Source organism: Rhipicephalus sanguineus, chromosome 10 (genome assembly GCF_013339695.2).
Source record: "Rhipicephalus sanguineus isolate Rsan-2018 chromosome 10, BIME_Rsan_1.4, whole genome shotgun sequence".
Classification (NCBI taxonomy): Eukaryota; Metazoa; Arthropoda; class Arachnida; order Ixodida; family Ixodidae; genus Rhipicephalus; species Rhipicephalus sanguineus.
Window position 1 is genome coordinate 15249181 of NC_051185.1, and position 22069 is coordinate 15271249.

Below are 22069 nucleotides of genomic sequence, written 5' to 3' on the forward strand. Positions count from 1 at the left end.
CTAGCTAAACTGAGAGGAGTTGAGTTTCGTAGGTCATGTGTTGTGTGGAGTAAATAACTGATGGTCTGTCAGAGTTAGCGCAATTCAAGTACAACGATAAGAACCAATCTAGTACTAAGTTGAAAAACTTGCTATACTTTCTTGATGCCTTTTACTAAATTTGCTACACAAGTTAGGTCGAACAAGTGAATCATACACTCACGTCTTTGAATTTAATCTTTAAACTTGTTGTGAATCTTGAAGGTTTTGTGAATGTGTTAGCTCAGTGGAAGTCAACTGCTCTCACCTAAAAGGTCACTTCATTCCCGAGCTAATGTCCACATCGAAAAACTTCACAAATCTGCTTTCACCTGTCCAGTCAGATTTTTACCTTCTCCTTTGCTAGCAGGGCATACTGTTTCTTCCTTTTCTCGATTTCTCACAGATCCTTTGCACTTACAGATTGTAGGTGCGACCCACAGGGTTCTCACAGCAGCGTGTGCAACACGCTGGGTGGCCAGTGCCAATGCAAGACCAACGTGGTGGGCCGCAGCTGCGACCGCTGTGCACCTGGAACCTATGGCTTCGGGCCCGGAGGCTGCAGACGTAAGTGCTTCAGTTTCTATTACGAAACTTCTGCCTGCTTCACCTGGATGCCCACACGTTGAGCTACAAGGCCCACAGGAAGAGGCCTTGTAGCTGCATTGTGAGAGCATTTTCAACGCTCACTGTAATTACATGCTGGTATTGCTACTCGGGAAAATGGCTTTCGTTTCCAGGCTACCCTCACCAGTAGTGTGTTATTCATAAAGCTTAAAGCTTTAGGTAAAGTGCATGCTTAAAAATGAGGCATGGGCGAATATTCAAGTGTTTTGAGTTCGCTTCGACACGAATTGAAATTATTCGAAATGAATGAACACATATATTTTACTGTATGTAACCCCTCCTGAAGAGATTGTTTTACTGCTGTGTGGGGCTGCTGTGCTGTAAAACCGCCTATCCAGGGGAAATGCACACTGTTGTGAAGGCACACCTCAAGGTTAAATGTTCCTGCACCTCGATTAACTATTTGTTAAAGTTTAAAATCGTGTTATACAGGCTTATATGTGCTAACTAAAGCAAATTCTAAAACGTAACTGCTTATAACTTGCACCCTGTCACTATTCAAATTTGCTTCTGCTTTGCTTAGAACCAAAAAAATGACATTAGCGCATGCCCAGTTCCAATTCTTAAGAATATTGTGCAAGTAAGTTGGGTCATGCAACAAATCTCATTTTTCTTTATAACGTACGACATATGCGCCATTGTTCAAAACTAACTTTATGTGTCACCTTGCTAAAATCATCAACTGGAGACTGCAGTACGTTTAACATAAATAAATGAATAAATATACTATTCAAGCTATTAAATTAGATATTATTCAACCAAATCACTATTCGCTTCGAACCTCAAATTTACTATTCACCCATCTCTACTTAAAGTGAAAGGCGACTTAGCAGGCGTTCACTTTCAGCATGTGACTGCAACGGAATCGGTTCCCTGGACAACTTCTGCGACGCCCAGACCGGCCAGTGCAAGTGCCGGCCCAACACGTACGGTCGACAGTGTGACGAATGCCAGCCCGGCTACTGGAACTACCCCAACTGCCAGCGTTGTGACTGCAATGGCCACGCTGACACGTGTGACTCAAGGACAGGCCACTGCATCCAGTGCCGAGACTTCACGTCAGGACCCCACTGTGACAGGTCAGAGTGGAAAAAAATACAGTGACAGGGGAGCTGCAGAAAAATTGGGGAGGGGCGAAACAGGCAGTGTGCACCGGCACTGCTAATGGGCAATGAGAGACAGAAGAAAGATTAGACACCGAGACCCGCAGTCCGCTTTTAGTTAACGTGCACGCTGCGAATCTACATTGTTCAACTGCGCTCAAGAGAAATCTCCCAGCAGCACTACATTGCAGGTCAAGATCCAGTGCCCATATATATGCGGTGGCCGGTAAACGGTTGTGCAGTGCGAGCAGTCAGTTTTTTCAATCAAGAAACTCGCTAGCAGACGCTGCCTGCATCGGTGTTGTCTATCGTGGGCGAGGGCGCGTTCTCGTTCCTTGCGAGCTGGTAGTTCAGCTTTCATTGTAGAAAAAACGTTTCCATATTCAATGCGCATTGTTCGCTCTCTTTCGCCGCATGGCGAGCGCTGAGGCGGTGGCGCCCTCTCTTGCGCTCAAGCAAATGGACCGTCTTGACAGCAGACAACGATGCACGATGTACACCGACACACCGAGACCTTAAGGTACTTCGCCTCTAAAAAAATGTTGCATGTGCTGGAAGTCTGAGCAGAGCTCGATTATGTGATTCTCAAGTTCGTTGTAAGGGACTTTAATGAAGTTTATAGACTTATGTAGACTAGTAAGATGATCAGTGTAAGTTTGTATTGCAAAAGCATAAAGGAATTTTATGTAGATTTGTATTTGTCCTGGATCTGATTCCTTTGTGAAGCACAGTGTTTTACAGTTGCTAGTGCTCAGAGAAGGCACTTCTGTTCGGACCAGTGATGAGCTTAACGGGGTTCTAACGAAAATTTTCCATTGCTGTCTTTTTTTGTATCAAATGAAAGGCCAATCCCTCAAGAGCCTAGAATATGTGCTGGTAAGCGTCAGTGTGCCCTGGAAAATTAATTACAACCTGTTTCGGTTTCTCCTGTAGCCGGACATCATAACACGGTATGAGCTTCTCATTGCATGCTTGTGCAAGATCATGTGATGTTTCCACAGCCACTCCCCTTTATGGCTCTGTTGGTGACGTGCAAGTGGCCATTTTCTATGTTTTGATACCTGACATCATTGCAACTAGCTATACTTATGCGTGAAGTCACCAGAATTTATACTGTAGCCTAACATCACGATAGTGTCGATGTCAATAGATGCGTCATGTGAATATTGACTGAAAATAAAAATATAGTAGTGTCAGCATTTACTGAGCTTCACACTTTCTCAGAGCCATGCGTGTATTGAGGAGATTTGTATGGCAAAGTATAAACTCAGTTTCGACAATTGGTGTCAGTACTCCTCTAACCCCTGTATTCATAAACGCGACTTGACTCGAACTTGACTTGCCACCGCCTTCAGCGCGTTTCAAACGCGCTGCCTTTAGACAGTGCCAAGGCAGCACAAACGCGTTTCAAACGCGCTGTCTTGAGGCGGTGGCAAGTCAAGGAGTGTTCTGAATACGGAGGTAAGTGTCAATCTCTATCAAGCCATAGCAACAGCAGTTCAGTTAGTCTGCCAACATCGTTAAGATGTACTTAGTGCAGGGGACCTCCCGTATGAACCATGAGGCTGCTTCATAGTATGACCGCCGACGTTCTACTGCAGTTCCCACCGAATTAAATTGCTCCCAGCTATCTTGCCTGTTATAGCTTCTCATCACTAAAGTAACTGGTTACATGTAACTAATTACTGTAAACATAATTGAATTACAGTGAGCGTTACCATGGAAAAAACGTAATCAGTTAATTATGAAACCACCAGAAATATTATTTATGACAAGTAATAAATTACATACAGTTTGTAACATACCATTGTGCTTTTACGTGAATGTATTGTACGCACATGGGCATGCTTGGACTAATACATGTAGGACTAGTACAGTAGAACCCCGCTGTTACGTTCCTCACTGCTGCGTTTTCCCGGCTGTTACGTCGTTTTCCGCCGGTCCCGGCATAGCTCCCATAGGATACAATGTATTGGGAACCCCGCTGTTACGTCGTAACTGTCGGACCGTTCCCGTATGATACGTCGCGAAGTGCGCTCGGAGCCGACCGAGTGACTACCAAAGAGAGCGGCCATGGTGCATTTTCACGCAGCTTGGCCTCGTTTGACCGTAATATTAGCCCATGAGAGGCGCAAGCAACAGAATCTTTCAATTGATGCAAACAAAAGCATGGCCTTCGAGATTCAAATTGCAAAGATGGCGTCTATGACGTAACTGTTCGCGAAAGCAAGGCCTTCGAGATTGGCATTTACTATTGACAAAAGCATAGCCTTTGAGACTTGCATTGCACAAACATGGCGTGTATGACGTAATTGCTTGCGAAAGCAAGGCCTTCGAGATTGGCATTCACTTCTGCCATCGCGTTGGCGTAGACTCATCATCATCGTTATTTGTCGGAGAACGGGAGGAGTTCGAGCTGGTTGGAGCTCGCATGGTCGTGCGTGCGGTTCGCGGTCGGACTCGCCGCGCCGGTCGTGATTGCGTGTGCTTAGTTCTTTCATGCCTACAGCTGTTGGTGTTAAAAAAATCACATACGTTGATTACATTTCTGTGGATGAGGCCGTCCTTAGCTCCGCGTTTCTATCCATCGACTAGATCGCGGCTGAGCGCGCCAATTTTCGTGCTGCTCGTAAGAATTGAAATAAAATTCTGTACCACTAAATATTTTGCCGTTTTTCCTGTTTTTCGTCTCTTACGTTTCCCGTCTCTTACGTTTATTTCCTACGGTCCCTTCAAAAACGTATCAGCGGGGTTCTACTGTATAAAACTTTTGTATTTAAATCTTCACAATAGCCAGTACAGATGACCCGACAAGTTTGCTTAACTGTAGCCTTCCTTGTTTTGTACATTGTGCTTTAAGAAATTTTGATACTGACTTGCATGGTTTGTTTTTTGATATGCCTGCCTGAAAAATAGAGAATTCTGTGAATAATATAGTCGCTCATACTACCATATGTAGACTATCTTTCTATTGGTCACATTGAAAAAAAAAAAAGACTGAACAAATGGATTGTTCATTGCAAGGTTATGATTTAGTTGCAAACCATCAAGCCAGCAAATCGATGCAGGTGCGAGGTTGGTTTCTACGGAGACCCTCGCTATGGAGTGGACATCCCTTGCCGCCCATGTCCATGCCCGGGCACTGCAGATAGCGGTATCAACCATGCTACTAGTTGTGACCTGGATCCACGCACTGGCAACGTTATCTGTCACTGCGCGCAAGGATACGTAGGCAAGTTCGCAATCTGTTTTGCTTATGTAATGATAGCCTAGATGGCATTGTGTGAACTCGAAAGGACACCTCTGTTTTTATGGGCTATATTTCCTTCCATTTTGGTGATTTTGTAGTGCAACACTAACAGAGACGAAGAAAGAACATACACGGACAAGCGCATTCTGTTAATGTTCTTTCATCATCTCTGTTAGCGTTGTACTACAAAATCATCAAAATGGAACCATACCAGCTCACCCAAATGTCTACAGTTTATTTCTTTCAGTCCAAAAATTTGACTCTCAATGTTTTCTCAAGGTTCCCAACAACACAATGTGGGTTCCCATGCTTATATAAATGCATGTTTCGCTATCAACAGGTTTGGTATGCCAGATAAACATGCCAGGCATTCATACCGTGCAACATGCTTTTCTGTGCACAAAATCATGTTTAATCCTCTAAAACAGTGGTTCTCGGCCATGGTTGTTTTAGGGACCCCTTGTGGACCGGTGGAAGTGATGAGGGGCCCCTTGCAGTAAGGGGGGGGGGTTGAGTTGTGTGGTCAGCAGCCACATTCAACCTGTTTCGATAGTCGGATACAATTTAAGAAGACAGGAGAGGCCCCGCCCAGACGACCGAAGAGCGGCAACCGATCACCACCGCGACTAAAGAAATAGACCCGCTCATGCATGCGCCGATGTTCTCCGAAGGCGGAGCCACAGGCCATCCCGCTCATGACGTCAGTCCCGAGTGCGCCCCCATTGGTGCAGGCTTGTGTTCATCTGCCTTTGAGGAGGAAATGCCACTGCCTTCTAAAGTTGTATTCGACTAAAGCTATGTTTTCTCGTCAAATATGGAAGCCTATAAAAAATATATACTCGCTTGCATATGTTGTAGAAAGCTGCAACAAAAGCTTTACAGCCGTCTCATGGAAAAGGGGAAACATAAGTCAGCTCTGCCACAATGCAAACGTGTTATGCGGTGAAGCATACAAAAAAAAAAAAACAGAAGGGGTTTTTGTTACGGACCATAGTGTGTCTCCAAAAAACGCCTTTTTTTTTCTTTTTTTTTCAACGATGGGTTTTGCGGACCACCAAAAACGGCTTCACAGACCCCCATTTCAGAACCACTGCTCTAAAAAATTGATTAACTTCCATTAACCCACCAAGTTATTGCAGACATGCAAGCTTGCATTCTTAGTTCCTACTTGTTATAGCACTTGAACTTCAAGTTTTTAAAGAAATTTGTTGCTTGACACGCAGGTGAGAGGTGCGATCGGTGTGCCAACAACTATTACGGCGAACCCAACGTTCCTGGGGGCTCGTGTCGCCGATGTGAGTGTAGCGGCAACGTTGATGAGACCCAGCCGGGCAACTGCGACTCGCGCACAGGCGTCTGCCTGCGATGTCTGTACAACACGGAGGGACCCCACTGTGAACGCTGCAAGCCGGGTCACTTTGGAAATGCCTCGCAACAGCAGTGCTATGAATGTGTGTGCAACCTTCTTGGCTTGGACCCCAACCAGGGTTACTGTGACCCTGTGACTGGTGGGTACAAGATGTCATGAGGACAGTTAATTCATTCATTCATGCATTCATTCATTTGTCATATTTCTGTGAATAGGAACTCGAGAAAGCACCTCACATTGTCTTATTTATGTATTAATTTATTTATTTATGCATTTAGTTATTTATTTGTTTACACTACTACTACTCCTTCGAGAGTACGGCAATTGGGCGGTGCAATAATTTTTCACACAGGATTGAAAAAATGAAAAAATGCCAAGCTAAAAGCAAACATGTTCAAGCATAGTAACAGGATATGAAGGTTATAAATACAATTCAAGACTACGGAAATTAAAAAAAAAAATAATAGACAGTACATACGATGTAAGTTATACAAAGTATACAATGTTTAGATCAAACCAAATTGTAATAGTGAAGAAAATGACATGAAGCTCTGATGAGGAGTGGACAGATTTTTAATCATGATAACATTAATTGCTAGTGAAAAAGTAATAAATTAGAAGGAACTGAAATTGCAAGCAGAGAACATATATGGCAAATGAATGGGGTTATATTTTGTTTGCCCTTTAGTCCTTCAAGACTGCAAGCTTAACCATTGGATGACTGAAAAATGTCAGGAAGGCAGCCTTTCAGTGTCACACTCTCTTTAGACTTGCTTGGCTTATGTAAGCCTCAAAGGTGGCCTTTGTATTTGTGCTGTAAGCTTCATTTTTAGATCTCTCTTCTCACTCGTTATTGTAAGCTTATGACACGTTAAAGCATGATTGTCTTTTCCTCTCTCTTCAGTAATGCTTGTCACATTTTGTCCACAATGCATGTAGGCCAGTGCCCGTGCCTGCCAAACGTGGAGGGCATTGCCTGCGATCGCTGCGCTCCCAACTACTGGAAGATTGCCAGCGGGGAAGGCTGCGAGGCGTGCGGCTGTGACCCGCTTGGCTCCTATGACCTGAAGTGCAATGAGTTTGATGGCCAGTGTCCGTGCAAGCCGGGTCATGGTGGACGGCAGTGCAATCAATGCCAGGACAATCACTGGGGTGACCCACGGGTCCGCTGCTATCGTGAGTGTGATCAGTGTTTGTCATCTTAATGTAGTTAATGTAGCATAGGTTTTGAAATGCAGTTTTCAAAATAATAATACTAGTAATGCGACTGCGATTGACCTGAGCCATTTTTGTTTCTGCTACGCTTGAGACATGTTCATATGTTGTAATGCCATTACCTCCATTACATTTATCCACACAACAGATTCATACTTCGTCATTAAAGGGAACCAGAAGAGAAAAACATGACACAATGACTGTATGCATCACTTCACACGTGCCTTACTGACAATTAGAGCTTTGCATTGCAAGCATTGAAGCATTATGCGCAACAATGAAAAGAAAGGTTTCTCTGCATGTGCAGCCACGTAAAATAAGAAAGCACTTGTCACAGGTAATATCAGTAAATTAAGTCTCTTTGCTCCTCATAACATGGACTTCAACAAGTTTCAACTGGAATAAACGCAGGCTGCTGTGATTGTATAAACATGTTACAGCTGGTCTTTAAGCATCCAAATGGTACTCATCCTCTCACAGGCGCTTGAACACAACTGTTATCTGTGCACCGTTTGAGACACTTCTGATAAGTGTTCGTACCTATACCTTTTATGTAATGCCCATGAGATGGACAGATGCATCATTCTTTTAGAGCGATAGCTGTACTACGCTACGTCTCCCAAGGTCGTTCATTGCGTTTCAAGACTTGAGCCAACGGAGCGCAGGTGTGGCAGGTGTGACGTCACACCACATGATCCACTGTGGAGAGGCGTCGCAGCTGTGCTCACTCGCCACCTCGCCGCTGCGGTAACACGTAACCAGGCGTAGGTATCACGTAACCTGGCCGCTCACTGCTCAGTCTTGCCATCGGTAACGCGCCGGCTGGGGCGTCTGTACGTGCACGTCAGCGCAAGCGACAGGCTAAATCCAGTCATCTAGTAGATGTAGCTACACGGCATACTGCGAAATCTCAAGCAGAGACAAAGTTCCTGCTGAAACACCAGAGCAAAGGGAGGTCATATTAGCATGTTATAGAGAAGCTTACCAAGCGCGGAAGCGTGCCAAGATCAAGGCTAGTGCAGCCACCGCCATCGTTCAGCAACACGAGCAACAAGGAGAAGAAGAAGCCTAACTTCAATGAAACACTGTGTGCATTGTCCTTGCAGAACCAAGCCAGACATACCTTCTGATCGTGATGACCAGGTTTAGAAGAGTTAAACCTCAGGCATTTTTTTCTTTCCACCTGTGAACAGAATGCGAGTGCAACGTTCCTGGGGCAGCCACCAGCCAGTGCCACCGCAACAACGGCAGCTGCGTCTGCATTCCGGGCGTGGCTGGCGACCGGTGCCAGCAGTGTGCTCGCGGCTTCACGGGACGGGCACCACACTGCGACTCTTGCGGGGAGTGCTTCGACAACTGGGACCGCATCATTCAGGAGCTCCGAGGTGCGTTTCAAGGAAAAACTCTTTTCAGGTCTATGCAAATTCGTGCCACTCAAACATCTGTTCTGGATGTGCAACTTGCACGGATGTACAAGCAAATCGATATATCTTTGTACTCTTAGGCATATACAGAAAACTCTCATTAAACGGAACCTGAAAGGACCAGGAAAATATGTTTCGTTTAACAGGAGTTCCGTTTACTGAGAGATGAACAGGGGTGCAGAATACATGTATGAAACCAATCATATCAGAGGCAGCTGTTCCATTTAAGCTGCAGTTCCGTTTAAGAGATTTCCGTTTATTGAGAGTCTGCTGTATTTTATTGCTTGTTCCTATGCGCTGCACTAATGCTGACAGCTAGCTGCATCTTCTCAAGGCCTGACTGTACAACCACTACGAAGTTTTCACGCAAGTTGTGCTGCTAGCTGTTCTTTTGCTGGCATTTGATACTGGCCATGTTGCCAAAAAGAAAACGCTGAAAGTTCTGTAAAGAGAGCTAGATCTTGTAGCTTAGCTCTTCATGCTCATTTTGGTTCATTGTGGTCGAGGGTGCAAAACCTGGTGGATCACTTCAAACTAGCGTTGAATTTCCGTATGTAGTATTTGAATAGTAGCGTAGCGTGAACACTGAATGAAATAAAGTAGGGATGGGCGAATATTCGGGCGTTTCGAATATTCGAACGAATATTAAAGTATTCGAATTCGCTTCGGTACGAAATTTATATTATTCGAAATTTCGAAGTATTCGAAACGAACGAATATACGTATGTTTGACCGCACATAATACCCTGTAAAGGTGGTTTCACTGCAGCGTTTGGTTGCCGTGCTGTGAAACCATCCATCCAGGGGGGGGGATCTGCACTGCCGCAAAGCCACACTTCAAGGTTAAATGTACATATTTATTTAAAGTTTAAAAGCGTGTTATATGGGCTTACATGGGCTAAGTAAAGTAATTTTTTAATTGTAACGTATTGTACCACTTATAATTTGCACCCTACTGCTATTCAAATATTGATACCGTTCAAGGTTTCTTCCACTTCATTTCAAACCAAAAAAGTGACATTCACTCATACGTAGTTCGAATTATTAAAAATATTGTGCAAGTGTCATGATGAAAATGCTCATTTTTCTTAATAATATGTGGTAAATACTATTTGAACTATTCGATTCGAAATTATTTGACCAAATCACTATTCGCTACGGATTCGCTTCGAACCTCAAATTTACTATTCGCCCATCCCTAAAATAAAGGCATTGACGAGTGCACAGGAATGTAGAAAGACCTGGGAATCCTCTCTCCTTTTGTAGTACATCTTCGTCACAGTTATTTTGTGAGCATGTGGAGCTAATAACGATTTAGTGCCTTTCTTTGGCGCAATATCATCAGAATGGGCTCAGTGTTAATGCATACTTTCTTAAGGTGTTTTGTAGTATGTATTGCAGTTCTACCAATATTTACTTATTAACTTTGTTATTAGGCAGATTAGAGTACACGTCTCAGTCGTAGCATTGATAACGAGAATAATTTAGCTGAAATTCCGTGCATATTACTAGTTTTGAGAAATATATGACCTTAAAATCTGTAAGGAATAGATTGACGTTGCGGTTATCTCTAGCAGCACTGTAAGAAATGGCAAAAAACTGCCTGCACGACAGCACAAAATTCAATGTCCGTGTTCATTAAAACATATGAATGAATATGTAATTAAAAATAGTATATTATTTTCTTGAACACATTTTGTTGCTCTGCACAACTGGTGCAAAGCCCTCAAGTGTTGGAATGAAGATTTTCTTCACATTGCCCCTGTGAAATGTGGGAAAGACTAAGGCCCGTATTCACAAACGCTCCTCGACTCGAAACTCGACTTCAAGGGATCCTTGAGGACTGTCTCGCGTTGCAGAAATCACTCTCGACTCGAAACGCTCCTCGAATGGAGAGAATCCTCAGTGTGCTCCTCGAGAATCTCGAGGTAGGTCAGAAGCTCCCTTGAGCGCTCCTCAGAACAGTTTGCAGGCAAACATGGCAGACGTACCGTTACTTGACTGCTTTTTGGAACTTGCTTTTCACGTTCATGATGTTTCCGAGGAACTTGCAAGAGAGTCAGATGCCACGAATTGTGTGCCTAGGCACTGGCTAAGGGATCGCTTGAACCCTTTAGAAGAGTACAGGGACACGGAGTTTCTCTCAAGGTTTCGCTTTACGAAGAGCACCGTAGCAAGTCTCCTGACATCTCTCCCGCTCAAGTCGAGCACGGACAACCGCGGACAACCGCGTGTGCAGTGCGCGGACAACACGGACAACCGCGCGTGCAGTGCGCACCAACGAGCCGACTGTTGTGTCGTCTGCCATACACAAGGGCCCTTGCACAGCATCGAGCACCCAAGGAAGTTGCTAGTTAAAATAAACTTTTGTATTATAATAAATACGTTGAGTAAATTAAGACTTTTCTCTTTTGTTGCTGTTAAAACTAACCAAAATGAACTACAGGTGCGAACGACTCATTTACAAACAGACGGCGCTCGCAGAGAAATGCGGTCGTCTGCAACATTTGGTCGTCTGCTACATTTCGTTCGTCTGCGAAGCAATCATTGCATCACATTTTCAGTGCGATGGAATCTATGCCGTGATATATAAGTTGAGCAGGTCAAGGTAAGATTCAGTTGTTGTGGTCTTCCGTTTTACACCATTTTATACTTGTTTGCCACCTGACAGCGGAATATATCTGTGCGAGAACTAAAATAAGAGCACACTGCGTGTGTCCCTTTCCAAATGGTCGTCTCGGGCGAGCAATTACTGATCCCATTGCCTACAGAATAATATGCAGGCGGCACGTACACGTGTTGGGATCTTCGATGCGTGTAAAGAAGTAATATCGTAACCTGCTTCCGCTCGATCGCATACTAGGCTGTTATGTTGCCAGACACAACAACGACAGTAGCTCAGTCGCCACAACACACGATAACATCTCCTCCGCTGTATCACCGACTCAAAAAAACGTACAATTGTTTAGAATGGAAAATAAAAAGAAACATTCTTGTTTTGAGGCTCAAGGCATGCTTTAGACAGCATAATTTGCATATTCACTTCTCCGTGCGTCCCTCAAGTGCGATGAGGTGGAGGACGCGTTCGTGAAGGGCTCCTTGTCAGAGAAAACGTTGAGGACATCGCCCCTCGAGTTGAGGAGAATCATTTTTCTCAACTCCACGGAGTCGAGGTGGAGGGTCGAGTCGAGAAGCGTTTGTGAATACGGGCCTAAGTAAAGAAAAAAAGAGCATCACCCTACTTGCAAGATTAGCGTTTCATTTTACACGGCCTTAATCTAAAGCACTTTCTTTTCTTTTTTTTGTCTGATAGAGGAAACCCAGAACATGATCAACTCAGCACGTCAAATCAAGCAGCAGGGCACCACCGGTGTTTACACGCGTGAGTTCCAAGAGATGGAGGAGAAATTACGTGAAGTGGAGGAAATCTTGAATGGGGCCAACATCACCGGTCTTGACCTTCTGGACCGTCAGTCGCTCATCGAAGAGATCCGGTCAGTTGCCGTTTTCCTTACAAACCAGATCTGAGCTCATACTCTGTTACAGCCTAAAAAAAAAAAAAAAGAAAATTAAATGTCAGCTCCGTCGACAGCCATTGCTGTCCCTCCCATAGAATTTGCATAAGTGCTTCTTCCAATAGCGCTGACTCATCTTCGTGACGTCAAGCACTTCTTGAGTGTTTCAAATAGCTGACTTTCTCATACAGACATACATTTGTGTCGCTGGTTTTAGGTCGGGAACTTTGAATGTCCTGGTAAATTTCGATGGGGATTCGAACATCGCTGCTCAGCCAAACATAATGTTTTAGGTAGCAACAACGAACCTTTAGCTCTGAATATGCGTAGTATTTACATTAGCCGATAAAAAGTACTATATGGTTCTAGTGGAAACCAGCTAGCATGGCTGTCTTTCACAGATGAAGGGCAGGCGCACCGCAGTGCTGTAATAGGAGCTGCCATTTTTTTTAGGTTGTAACTGAGTATAGTGAACATGGGTATAACAAATTATTGGCTATAGCAAAGTAGGGAAACCTAAAATGTAGCCTGCCAATTTCAGCATTTAACACGCAGGTACTTTTAATTAATATTAAGGCTCCTGTGTCGTGCACTGGACCTAGATGAGCTGATCATGAAAATTTCTCAACAGTTCATGGCCGAAAATAAAACAGCGTTAACATGAGGGGCGAATAAATAAGTTAACGGCAGTAGAACTGTCTCATAACTGAACTTTTATTAGGGGTCTACCCAGAATATTTGCACATACACATATAAAAATGCAGAAGCCAAGTGACCCATGAATGGACAGAGGTGTTTTTCATGAAGAAGCATGTGTCAGCCAGGAGTTGCTAACGTTACATGATGCAGAACATTATTACATTGATTGGTCATCATAGGCAGCATGTTCGTCGACAGTGTCTCGCGAGTGATGTTGCCTTTTCACTGCATTGTTGATTTTTGTCATATTTGCATATGAGCTTTTCGTTTCCCTTTTTCATCTGCAAGTGTGTATACATTCCAGGTAGATCCCAATAAAATTTCTGTTACAAGACAGTGCTCATGCCATCAATTCCCTCCTGTTGTTCCTTGAGTTAGCGCCATTTTATTTTGTACCACGATCCATATCTAAATAATCCAATTAGCAGTAGCTGTGCCAGATTGTTACAACAGTGGCTGTGACAGAATGATCAGGTTGCCGCAAAGTCGTACTTGCAGCTTGCACTGGCTGTGAAAGCAGCTAATGTTGTGGGCTCTGAATGTAAATGGTTGCGAATAACTTGACAATAAAAGTTGCTTCCTGGCATTTGACTATACAAGACTTTTGCTCTTTGCAGGCGCAACTTGACTGAAAGCCAAATGCAACTTGAGGAAATTGGAGACCGGTCAGGAAACGTGACGCAGCGCTCCTTCGCCACCAACCTGATGCTCGCCAGTCTTCACGAGCAGGCGCAGGACCTTGGGCGAAAAGCCAAAGAATTACGCGAGAACACCACAGCTTTGCAGGAAGCCAACGTTGAAGGTGAGAGATTGGCCTCGAGGTCAATGCGCAAGCTTCCAAAAAGTGGGAGAACGCATCATCATCAGCCTGACTATGTTCACTATGTTTTGCCAATTAGCCCGGTCCTGTGTTTGCTGTGGCCACATTATCTCCGTAAACTTCTTAATCTCATCTGTCCACCTAACTTTCTGGCTCCCCTTCACGTGCTTGCCTTCTCTTGGAATGTTCAACAGTCTCTGAAGAGAACAAAGCTTTGCGATAGGTATCGAGGCACTGGTAGTTGTAAAGGACTGCTTATTGAAACCACTTATGGCAGAAGGACAGGTTAGAACCATAAGACTGAAGTAACAAGGAGAATAAGAAAGGGGTGGAGCACATTTGGCAGGTTTTCTCAGATCATGAATGGTAGTTTACCACTATTCCTCAGGAGAAAGGTATACTAACTGCCGCATCTTAACGGTACTTACCTACAGGGCAGAAACCTGGTGGCTTACATAAAGGGTTTAACTTAAATTGAGGATGACACCACGAGCCATGGAAAGAAAAATGATAGGTGTAACCTTAAGAGACAAGAAGAGAGCAGAGTGGGTCAGGGAACAAACGGGCGTTAAGGACACCTCAGTCGAAATCAAGAAATGGGCATGGGCAGGGCATGTAGCATGAAGGCAAGATAACCGCTGGTCATTAAAGGTAACAGGCTGGGAGAACAGATCAGTGGGGTAGAAAGCTGTGTTAGTTCCAGAGTTAAAGGCAGTGTGACAAGGAGAAAGGGAAAAACCCAGGATTTCCTGGAAGATCAGGCTAGTTGGTTACCTGCCACATCAGTGCTGTGATTGTCTATTTGTTCTCCAGTTTGCCAGCATTACAATATTGTACAATTGCAGAGGGTAGATTCAGCAAGAAATTGTCAAAGCAGTCCATATGAGCAAACTGTCAGAAGCACACGTGATTGCCTTGCATTGTAAAGAACTTGTGTGATTGAATATGTGATGATAAGCTTATCTTCTTGTTCTTGTTGGTCCACCTGGCACACGCTGCGTGAAGGGTGTTACTATAGACAGCATGCATTTTGGCATTAAAATTTTCACTCGGCTAGTTGGTACTCATCCTGCAGTTTTTCTTTCCCCACATTTTGTCCTATAGTACTGTTCTTTACCTAGGAAGCTGATGAATTAAACCTTAGGTACTTGTATGGAATATGCGTAGTCATCAACCAACTCTGCGCAAAATAAGACTGGAATCATGCATCGATTTGTGTGCTCACGGAGTAAATGAAAGCCATGACTTCCTTGGAACCTGTTTCGTAAACTTGTGACGCACAAGAGCGCGCATGTTAATGACACTGCTTCTTTGGCAACACCTCTCTGTAGGGGCATTAAACATCACGAGGGAAGCCCAAAGGAGGTCCCAGTTGGCCGACGGACGAGTTCGAGGAGCACAAGAAGACATTGGCAAGTCACAGGCAGCACGTCGTTACCTTGAGCGGAAACTGCAGGACACAGCCAGCGCATACAATCGCACTTACCAGGAGAATGAGAATGCCCTACGTAAGCTGCAGCAAGAGGTGAGCTATGTGTGTGTGGTTGCGTACGCAGGTTACGCTGTTCTTGTTTTAACCCTTTGTGGTCCGAAACCTTTGCCCACCTTCCTTCCGTTCCAGTCCAAAGCTAAAGAAAGCAAAGCTCTAGTAAAAGAACTGTACTCACTCTTTTTAGGGACAGTGCATAATGCAGTGCAGCAGAAGATGCGCGCGTGACTCGACCACGAAAGTTTTTGTCGAGCAGTGCCCGACCACGGACTGCAACGACCGTGTTGTGTTGTTGGGAAGGGCCCGACAACGCACCACGAAGGGTTAAAGTAGAGATATACAAATACTGTTCGTGGAATCGAATGTAATGTGAAACGAATAGTGCCAGGAGAGAATTGAGTTGAATATCGAATACTTTTAAATGGCATCCAGGTATTCAACAGCTAGTGATGTAAAACAGTGTTACGTAGTTTCAGCATTAAAAACAAAGGCATCAATACTATCACAACACTATTGTGCATCGCTTTTCTGTATGTCCCCTCGTCTTTTACACCATTCTGAAGAATGTTAAAGAAATTTCCAGAGGAAGAATGTGACGTATTTGCGTGCCATCGCAGGTAGCCGACTTGGAAGACCAAATCTCCGACGTCAACGAGCTTGTGTGTTATCGACGAGGAACCGTGGATCGTTGTGATGCATTGTGCGGAGGTGCAGGCTGCAACCACTGCGGTGGACTGGGCTGTGAGGAAGGTGCTCTCACCCGCGCCAACAACACGCTCACAATGGCTGTCGATGCCAATCAGATTCTTGGGAAGAAAGAAGCGGAAGCTCGGGATCTCTTCAATTCGGTGAGTGCCATCATCATGTCTGCACGTCAAAAAAAAAAAAAACATTCTTGAGTGAACCCAACACTTGCCTTCCTTCCCAAAACTCATTCTGGTGTTCACAATGGGTGAGCAGTCATTATAGGGGCCCTGCAACACTTTTTCAGCATGGTCAGAAAACGCTGCTGATCGGTAGTTGAGGCTCCCGAGAACAGGCGAGCCAAACATTATAGCGCAGCACGCCGCCTAGAATTTACAATATATTCTCGAAATCAGCTAAAAGTTACTTCCTCTTCTCTCGACAAGTGATGCTATTTACTCAAAATCACTGTGTCATTGACTCGAGTTTCACGCCATTAGCTGATTTTAGCATGGCAGGCTCGGTAGTTACTGTGGCCGCTGTGGGAGGCCATCACATGCTTGCACGTGCGCGTGCTATCGTGCTGAAGGTGAGCCACACGTTCGAAGAAAAAAAAAAGGAAAAGTGCTCAACGTCACGAGGCACGCGTGATGTACCTTTTTCCCCCCTGCCACCCCCCCCTGCTAGCTTCCAGTGTTTTCATCGGGACGAGAGAAGATAGAAAGCAGTTACTGTGTGCGACAAATTTTTGTAACTCTGCTAGAACTGGACGGATTCTAAAAATTTTTGCGGTGGTCGATTCATGAGGCAATAAGCTCCTTTAGGGAAGCCATTCCATGGCTACTTGGAAAAGTGTTGCAGGGCCTCTTTAAGAGGGGACATGGGTCTTTGAAGTGCATATTTACGGAATCTATAACTATTTATTGCACTAATCTGCAATGTTTCTAGCTTCATTGTTCATTATTTTTGTTCATATTGTCGCGGATTATAAAACACAGAGGCTTTATTCGGAAAGGCAGAAGTACGGCGTGTAATACTCGAAAAGAGCACTCAAGGACTGGGGTGGCCAAGAACGTCTTCTTTTTCACTCTTTCATGCTGCACCTCTCTGTCTTCCTTGTCGTCGCCAGCGCATAGCAAGACACAAATATGGACGCGGTAATATGTTTCATTGCATAAGACTGCATAAACGTTTAACCATGTTTTTTATCATTTGCTTAGGACACAGCTTTCGTCCACTTTCCTTGTTTGTTTCATCAATATATTTAGACCTAGAACAGCTAGAGCTACAATTTTTTTCACTGCACAAAGCTAAATAGGCAGGGTAGGCAATGCTGAGAGGAAACGTGTCATTTATGGCTCCAAATTTTTTTTTTAATTTTTAAATGTTCTTCATTACTTATGTGCAAACACCGAGCTTCCTTGTGCTGTAGGTTAAGAAATAACTGCTCCATTTCAAATCTGCTTGCAGCTTTGCACTCCTCATGAATTCTAGCATCCATACATGTGTTAATAAGGACGTTGTGTTGAGTAGATGTATTCTTATTGTTTCAGCAAACAATAAAATGTGATTACCAATTACCTCTGGATTTACTTGACCTGCTTAAGGTATAATTGAAAGTTAGAATCAGCTTCTGTGCAGTTTTGTCTAACTTGGTCAAGAAATACGTAACATCATCTTTAGGACTCCCACTGCAGTTGCTCTAAACAGATGAGAAGCACTTGCATGAAAAGACTTGAATGCACATTCACAATTAAAGAGGACATATTCTTGTTAAATCACTTTCAAGGATACGATCTCTCTTATGAGAGTTTGTGCAACTTGACACCAGATATGTCAGCCATACGCAGGCATCAGCATTTCATGCTTTTTTTCTTGTGCTGAACAGTGAAGAATAAGCTGAACACAAAGGAAGAAAGTCATACACGGTGCTGACGTGTTTAGTTTTGCGCTATTCGCCACATGACGGTGAATTACCAACTTGCTCAGCTAACCATCCTTGCCTACTGCTGAGCCCATTGCCAATCCCACTGTCTTCCTACAGAGCTGGGGATGCTGTTGCCCGTAAATGTCGGCGTGCCTCAGGTTGTGCGCAAAATCTTGTAAAAGTGGTTGTAGCCGTTTCCCCCCTGCTTTTTGGAACCGAAAATTGCAAAAAAAAAAAATTTTTAATATGAAGGAAAGAAGATTACTTTTAAGGGCTCGTTTTTCTTTGTTAGATACAATATTAATGAGAACTAACAGACAATAATGCCAAGGAATGTATAGGGGATGTTATTTGTAGTAATTAAGATATAAATGTGAAGAAAGTAAAGTACATGAAAAGATAACTTGCCGCTGGCAAGGACCATAATACTATATTTTTTTAATATGTTATTTTTGTATTCTGCAACTAGGCCCACTACTGATGCATAACTTCACCAGTTTTCATGCATCGTAAATCATTGTTTTAGCCATAACGACATCTTATATTGAGTTTTGTTTTTCGCTATTCTTTTAGTTTCATTTTTTTTGTAACCTTACAATCTTCTGACAAGCTTTATTCAGCTTTGGCACACTCAATTTTGATCACTTCTGTTGTGCTGAAAGCTAGATGTTTAGAGAGTGAAATAGGGTGCCAAGTGTTACATAAATGTTTAGACAGTGTGAAATGAAAAAGCACTTTTTCTCAGTCATTCAAGTGAGAAATTTGAAGCTTCATACCTTTTGGTGTAGGAAAGCTAGAGCCATAAATTTAGACTTGTTCCACACCTTGACATGTGTGCAATCCAACTATTTTTAATTCAGAAAGATTTGTGCAGCCAGTTGAACAAAAATTTGATCAAATTATTTGGTTGTGAATAATTAATTTCAAAATTAATAGCATAGCGTACATAAAAACCGAGTTGATATTTTATATCAGCATGTGAAAATGCATGATGACCAAAGTTTTCATCACCCTAGCTTAAATAATAAAACACTTCATGTCTAAACTGCTTCCTCTCTTAAGTTTGTTTATAGATTATGAATCATATTTGTTGCCTACGGCCCATTCGCAGGTTGGTTCAGCTGAAAAGGAATCACAGCGGGCCCTTGAAGAAGCAAAGAAGGCCTTTGAACGCTCCCAGCTGGCAAAGAACCAGTCGGAAGAAGTCGGCACTGACCTGCAGGACTTGCTAGACCGCATTGACAAATTCCTGAGTGAGGTTGGAGCAAGACCAGCTGAAATCCGAGTCCTTGCCGAAGAGGTACAGGAATTGGAACTCTTCAATAATTAATTGATGTTTCAAGATGCTCATTTTAATTGCACGAGTTTACATGCATCAATCTTCGCAAGAGTGTCTCATTCAATGTTAGTACAAGACTGTTAAGGCCGATTCGCACCTGCGACTTGCACCGGTCACACAACCATTTATGACGGCTGACCGAAAAGTGACTCAAGGCAATGTTCACACCTGCATGCGACTTATACCCGTTGCCACACAGAATTCACATCTGCTTGCATATGGCTCACATTGCCGTTGCCCCGTAAAATAAGCTGACGTCCTGTTCCTGCGCGTGCGATTGGTTCCGAGGTTTGCAACTACAGTTCCGCGTCTGAAAAATCGAGCTGTGAGTAACTGAGCCAAACCTGTCTCTTTGTGACCAAAGTGGCCATTTGCGACCAGTCGCCTTGCAACTAACTTGTTCACGTGATCGGTGCTAGTCGAAGGTGTGAACGAGCCTTCAGTGTCATTTCGTGGCTTCTTTATGCTGTGTCTTATATGCCAGTGTCTTGGCAGCACTTTGGTCGGATTGTAATGCAGCTAGCGGAAAAAGATTGGTGTAGGCCCATGATCGTACCACCAGGGATGCTGTGGCCAGTCTCTTGTGAAGTGTTTCTTATGCTACAAAATGTTTTTTTTTTCATGCTGCATTCACGTGCGATTGCTTTGCAGCATAACGTATCATGTTTGTGAGAACATTGTGCATGGTGTATGCAGAACTGGCATTGCATGCTTCACTGTAGTTCTGCATTGACACTCTAGTACCATGCGCCACCATGCACTAGGACAATTAATAAATCATTGAGTGTCACAGCACCGACATACCTAGTAACATTAGTCAGTATAGTTATCCATTGCCCCATCAGTGCATCTCGGCAGTTCTACCAGGATGCAATTACTTTACTTTGGCGATCATTTTCTGGTTGTTCCTGCTCAATTTTTTTCAATTATCATTGCTCATTCACTCACTTAACATTTTGCAATTGTCCTCTTTTTGATGCAGTGTATTGGTCTGTCCATCTCGCTGAAACCTGAACAAATTCGAGAGCTGGCGAAGGAAATTAATGACACAATAGCCAGCTTGACTGACATCGACGCCATCTTGAGAGAAACCGGGGACGATCTCAGGCTTGCAAAAGACCTCAAGGCACAGGCAGATCGTGCAAGGTACGCCTGCTAGGTAGAAAATTGTTATAGTGACGGCTGGTGACCAGTATTTGCATAGCCACGAGACATTAATTAGCACGATCATCCTGCATACGAAAGCTGTGCACAGTGCACAGACTACCGAAGCTGGAACACATTCTTAATCAAGTCCAATGACATCACAGTTCTGATTTTCCGTTAGGCATTTCAGAGCCTTGTTGGTACTTTGGTCGCCAGCTCAACGCAAAAGTCGAGATAAGAATCTCCGAATGCAGCTTGCTACAATGAACTTGTTCTTTCTCGTTGGTTGTGGTAACTGGGAATGAACTTTGTACTGAAATCTGACCCTCTCCGATGAAGAGCTATTTTCACTGTCAAAAAGTGCAACTATGCCCCACTTTCTGTCAAAAACACAGTTGAGAGCTTTTATTTATAGGGCGAAAAGGGAAATTGAAAACACACTCGTTAACTTTGGAGCCTTTAATCGGCTGTCTGCACAGGACGATGGCAAACAAGATCTTGGACACTGCCAAGGAGGTCTTGCAGAACCTGGACGATGCCGCAGAAGCCCAAGGCAGAGCCAAGGAGGCTATCGACCAGGCACGACAGCACATCAACACGGCCGAGGAAGATCTTGCTCAGGTAACGTGCCTTCCTACGTTATACACTCAAACCTCATTATAACAAAGTCACATCTGCCACGAAAATAACTTCGTTATATCCGAAAATTCGTTATAAACGTTTATTTGTAACACTGTAGCTATAACAAGACTATTCTTTATTTACTTCATTATAATCGATAATTCGTTATATCCATGTTTGTTATATCGAGTGTAGACACAGAGAATTGTGCGGTGTGCGTTGGGCGTGACCTGACTATCTGTCTGACTTATGCGCACCGCAGATTGAGGACGCTGCCTACAAAGCGCAAGGTGTGGCCAACCGGTCACTGGATCAGGTAGGAGGACTGCAAGACCGACTGGCAGAGCTGAAGAAGCAGTACACCCAGAACAACCTGGATGCTCGCAAGGCAGTCAACGAAGCAAAGGGGGCCGACCGTTTGGCAGGACAGGCACACACCGTACGTTTTCTCATCCTTGCTTAATGAGGTTTACAGTTCTGGAGCTAAATTACTGGATTGACTTTATCAAATGAATCGAACAGACAATTAGGCCAGGGAAAGAATACAGGATATTAATTGTTGTCTTTAATTGTGGTGTACCAATTTCCCCTTCTTTCTTGGGTTGACTTTATGGTACTTAACAATAACTATTGTGCATTGACAATCTAGGTGTGGGTGATGAACGTTTTTTTTTTTTTCAGTGCATAAATAACGCACGAGCAAAGAAACATGAGCGCTCAACTTTCAACAATGTTCATTTAAGAATAACAAGCACCATTTCATACGGGCTAGCATTATGAGCTCCTATTTCCTAGCTATATTTATGGACAATTTTCTGTGTCT

At 43.8% G+C, this 22069-nt stretch overlaps 1 protein-coding gene across 2 annotated transcripts in view; it reads left to right on the forward strand.

Annotated features, from left to right (window-relative positions):
• Positions 1-22069, forward strand: part of LOC119407103 (laminin subunit beta-1) — a 55763-nt gene that overhangs the window by 28955 nt on the left and 4739 nt on the right. For both annotated transcript variants that reach the window (XM_037673951.2, XM_037673954.2), the window contains 14 exons: positions 442-585; positions 1493-1724; positions 4817-4980; positions 6222-6506; positions 7307-7543; positions 8776-8967; positions 12320-12500; positions 13838-14022; positions 15372-15565; positions 16147-16377; positions 19252-19440; positions 20462-20625; positions 21105-21246; positions 21509-21685. In XM_037673951.2, coding sequence (XP_037529879.1) covers positions 442-585; positions 1493-1724; positions 4817-4980; positions 6222-6506; positions 7307-7543; positions 8776-8967; positions 12320-12500; positions 13838-14022; positions 15372-15565; positions 16147-16377; positions 19252-19440; positions 20462-20625; positions 21105-21246; positions 21509-21685 — 2717 coding nt within the window. The remainder of the gene's footprint in view (positions 1-441; positions 586-1492; positions 1725-4816; positions 4981-6221; positions 6507-7306; positions 7544-8775; positions 8968-12319; positions 12501-13837; positions 14023-15371; positions 15566-16146; positions 16378-19251; positions 19441-20461; positions 20626-21104; positions 21247-21508; positions 21686-22069) is intronic.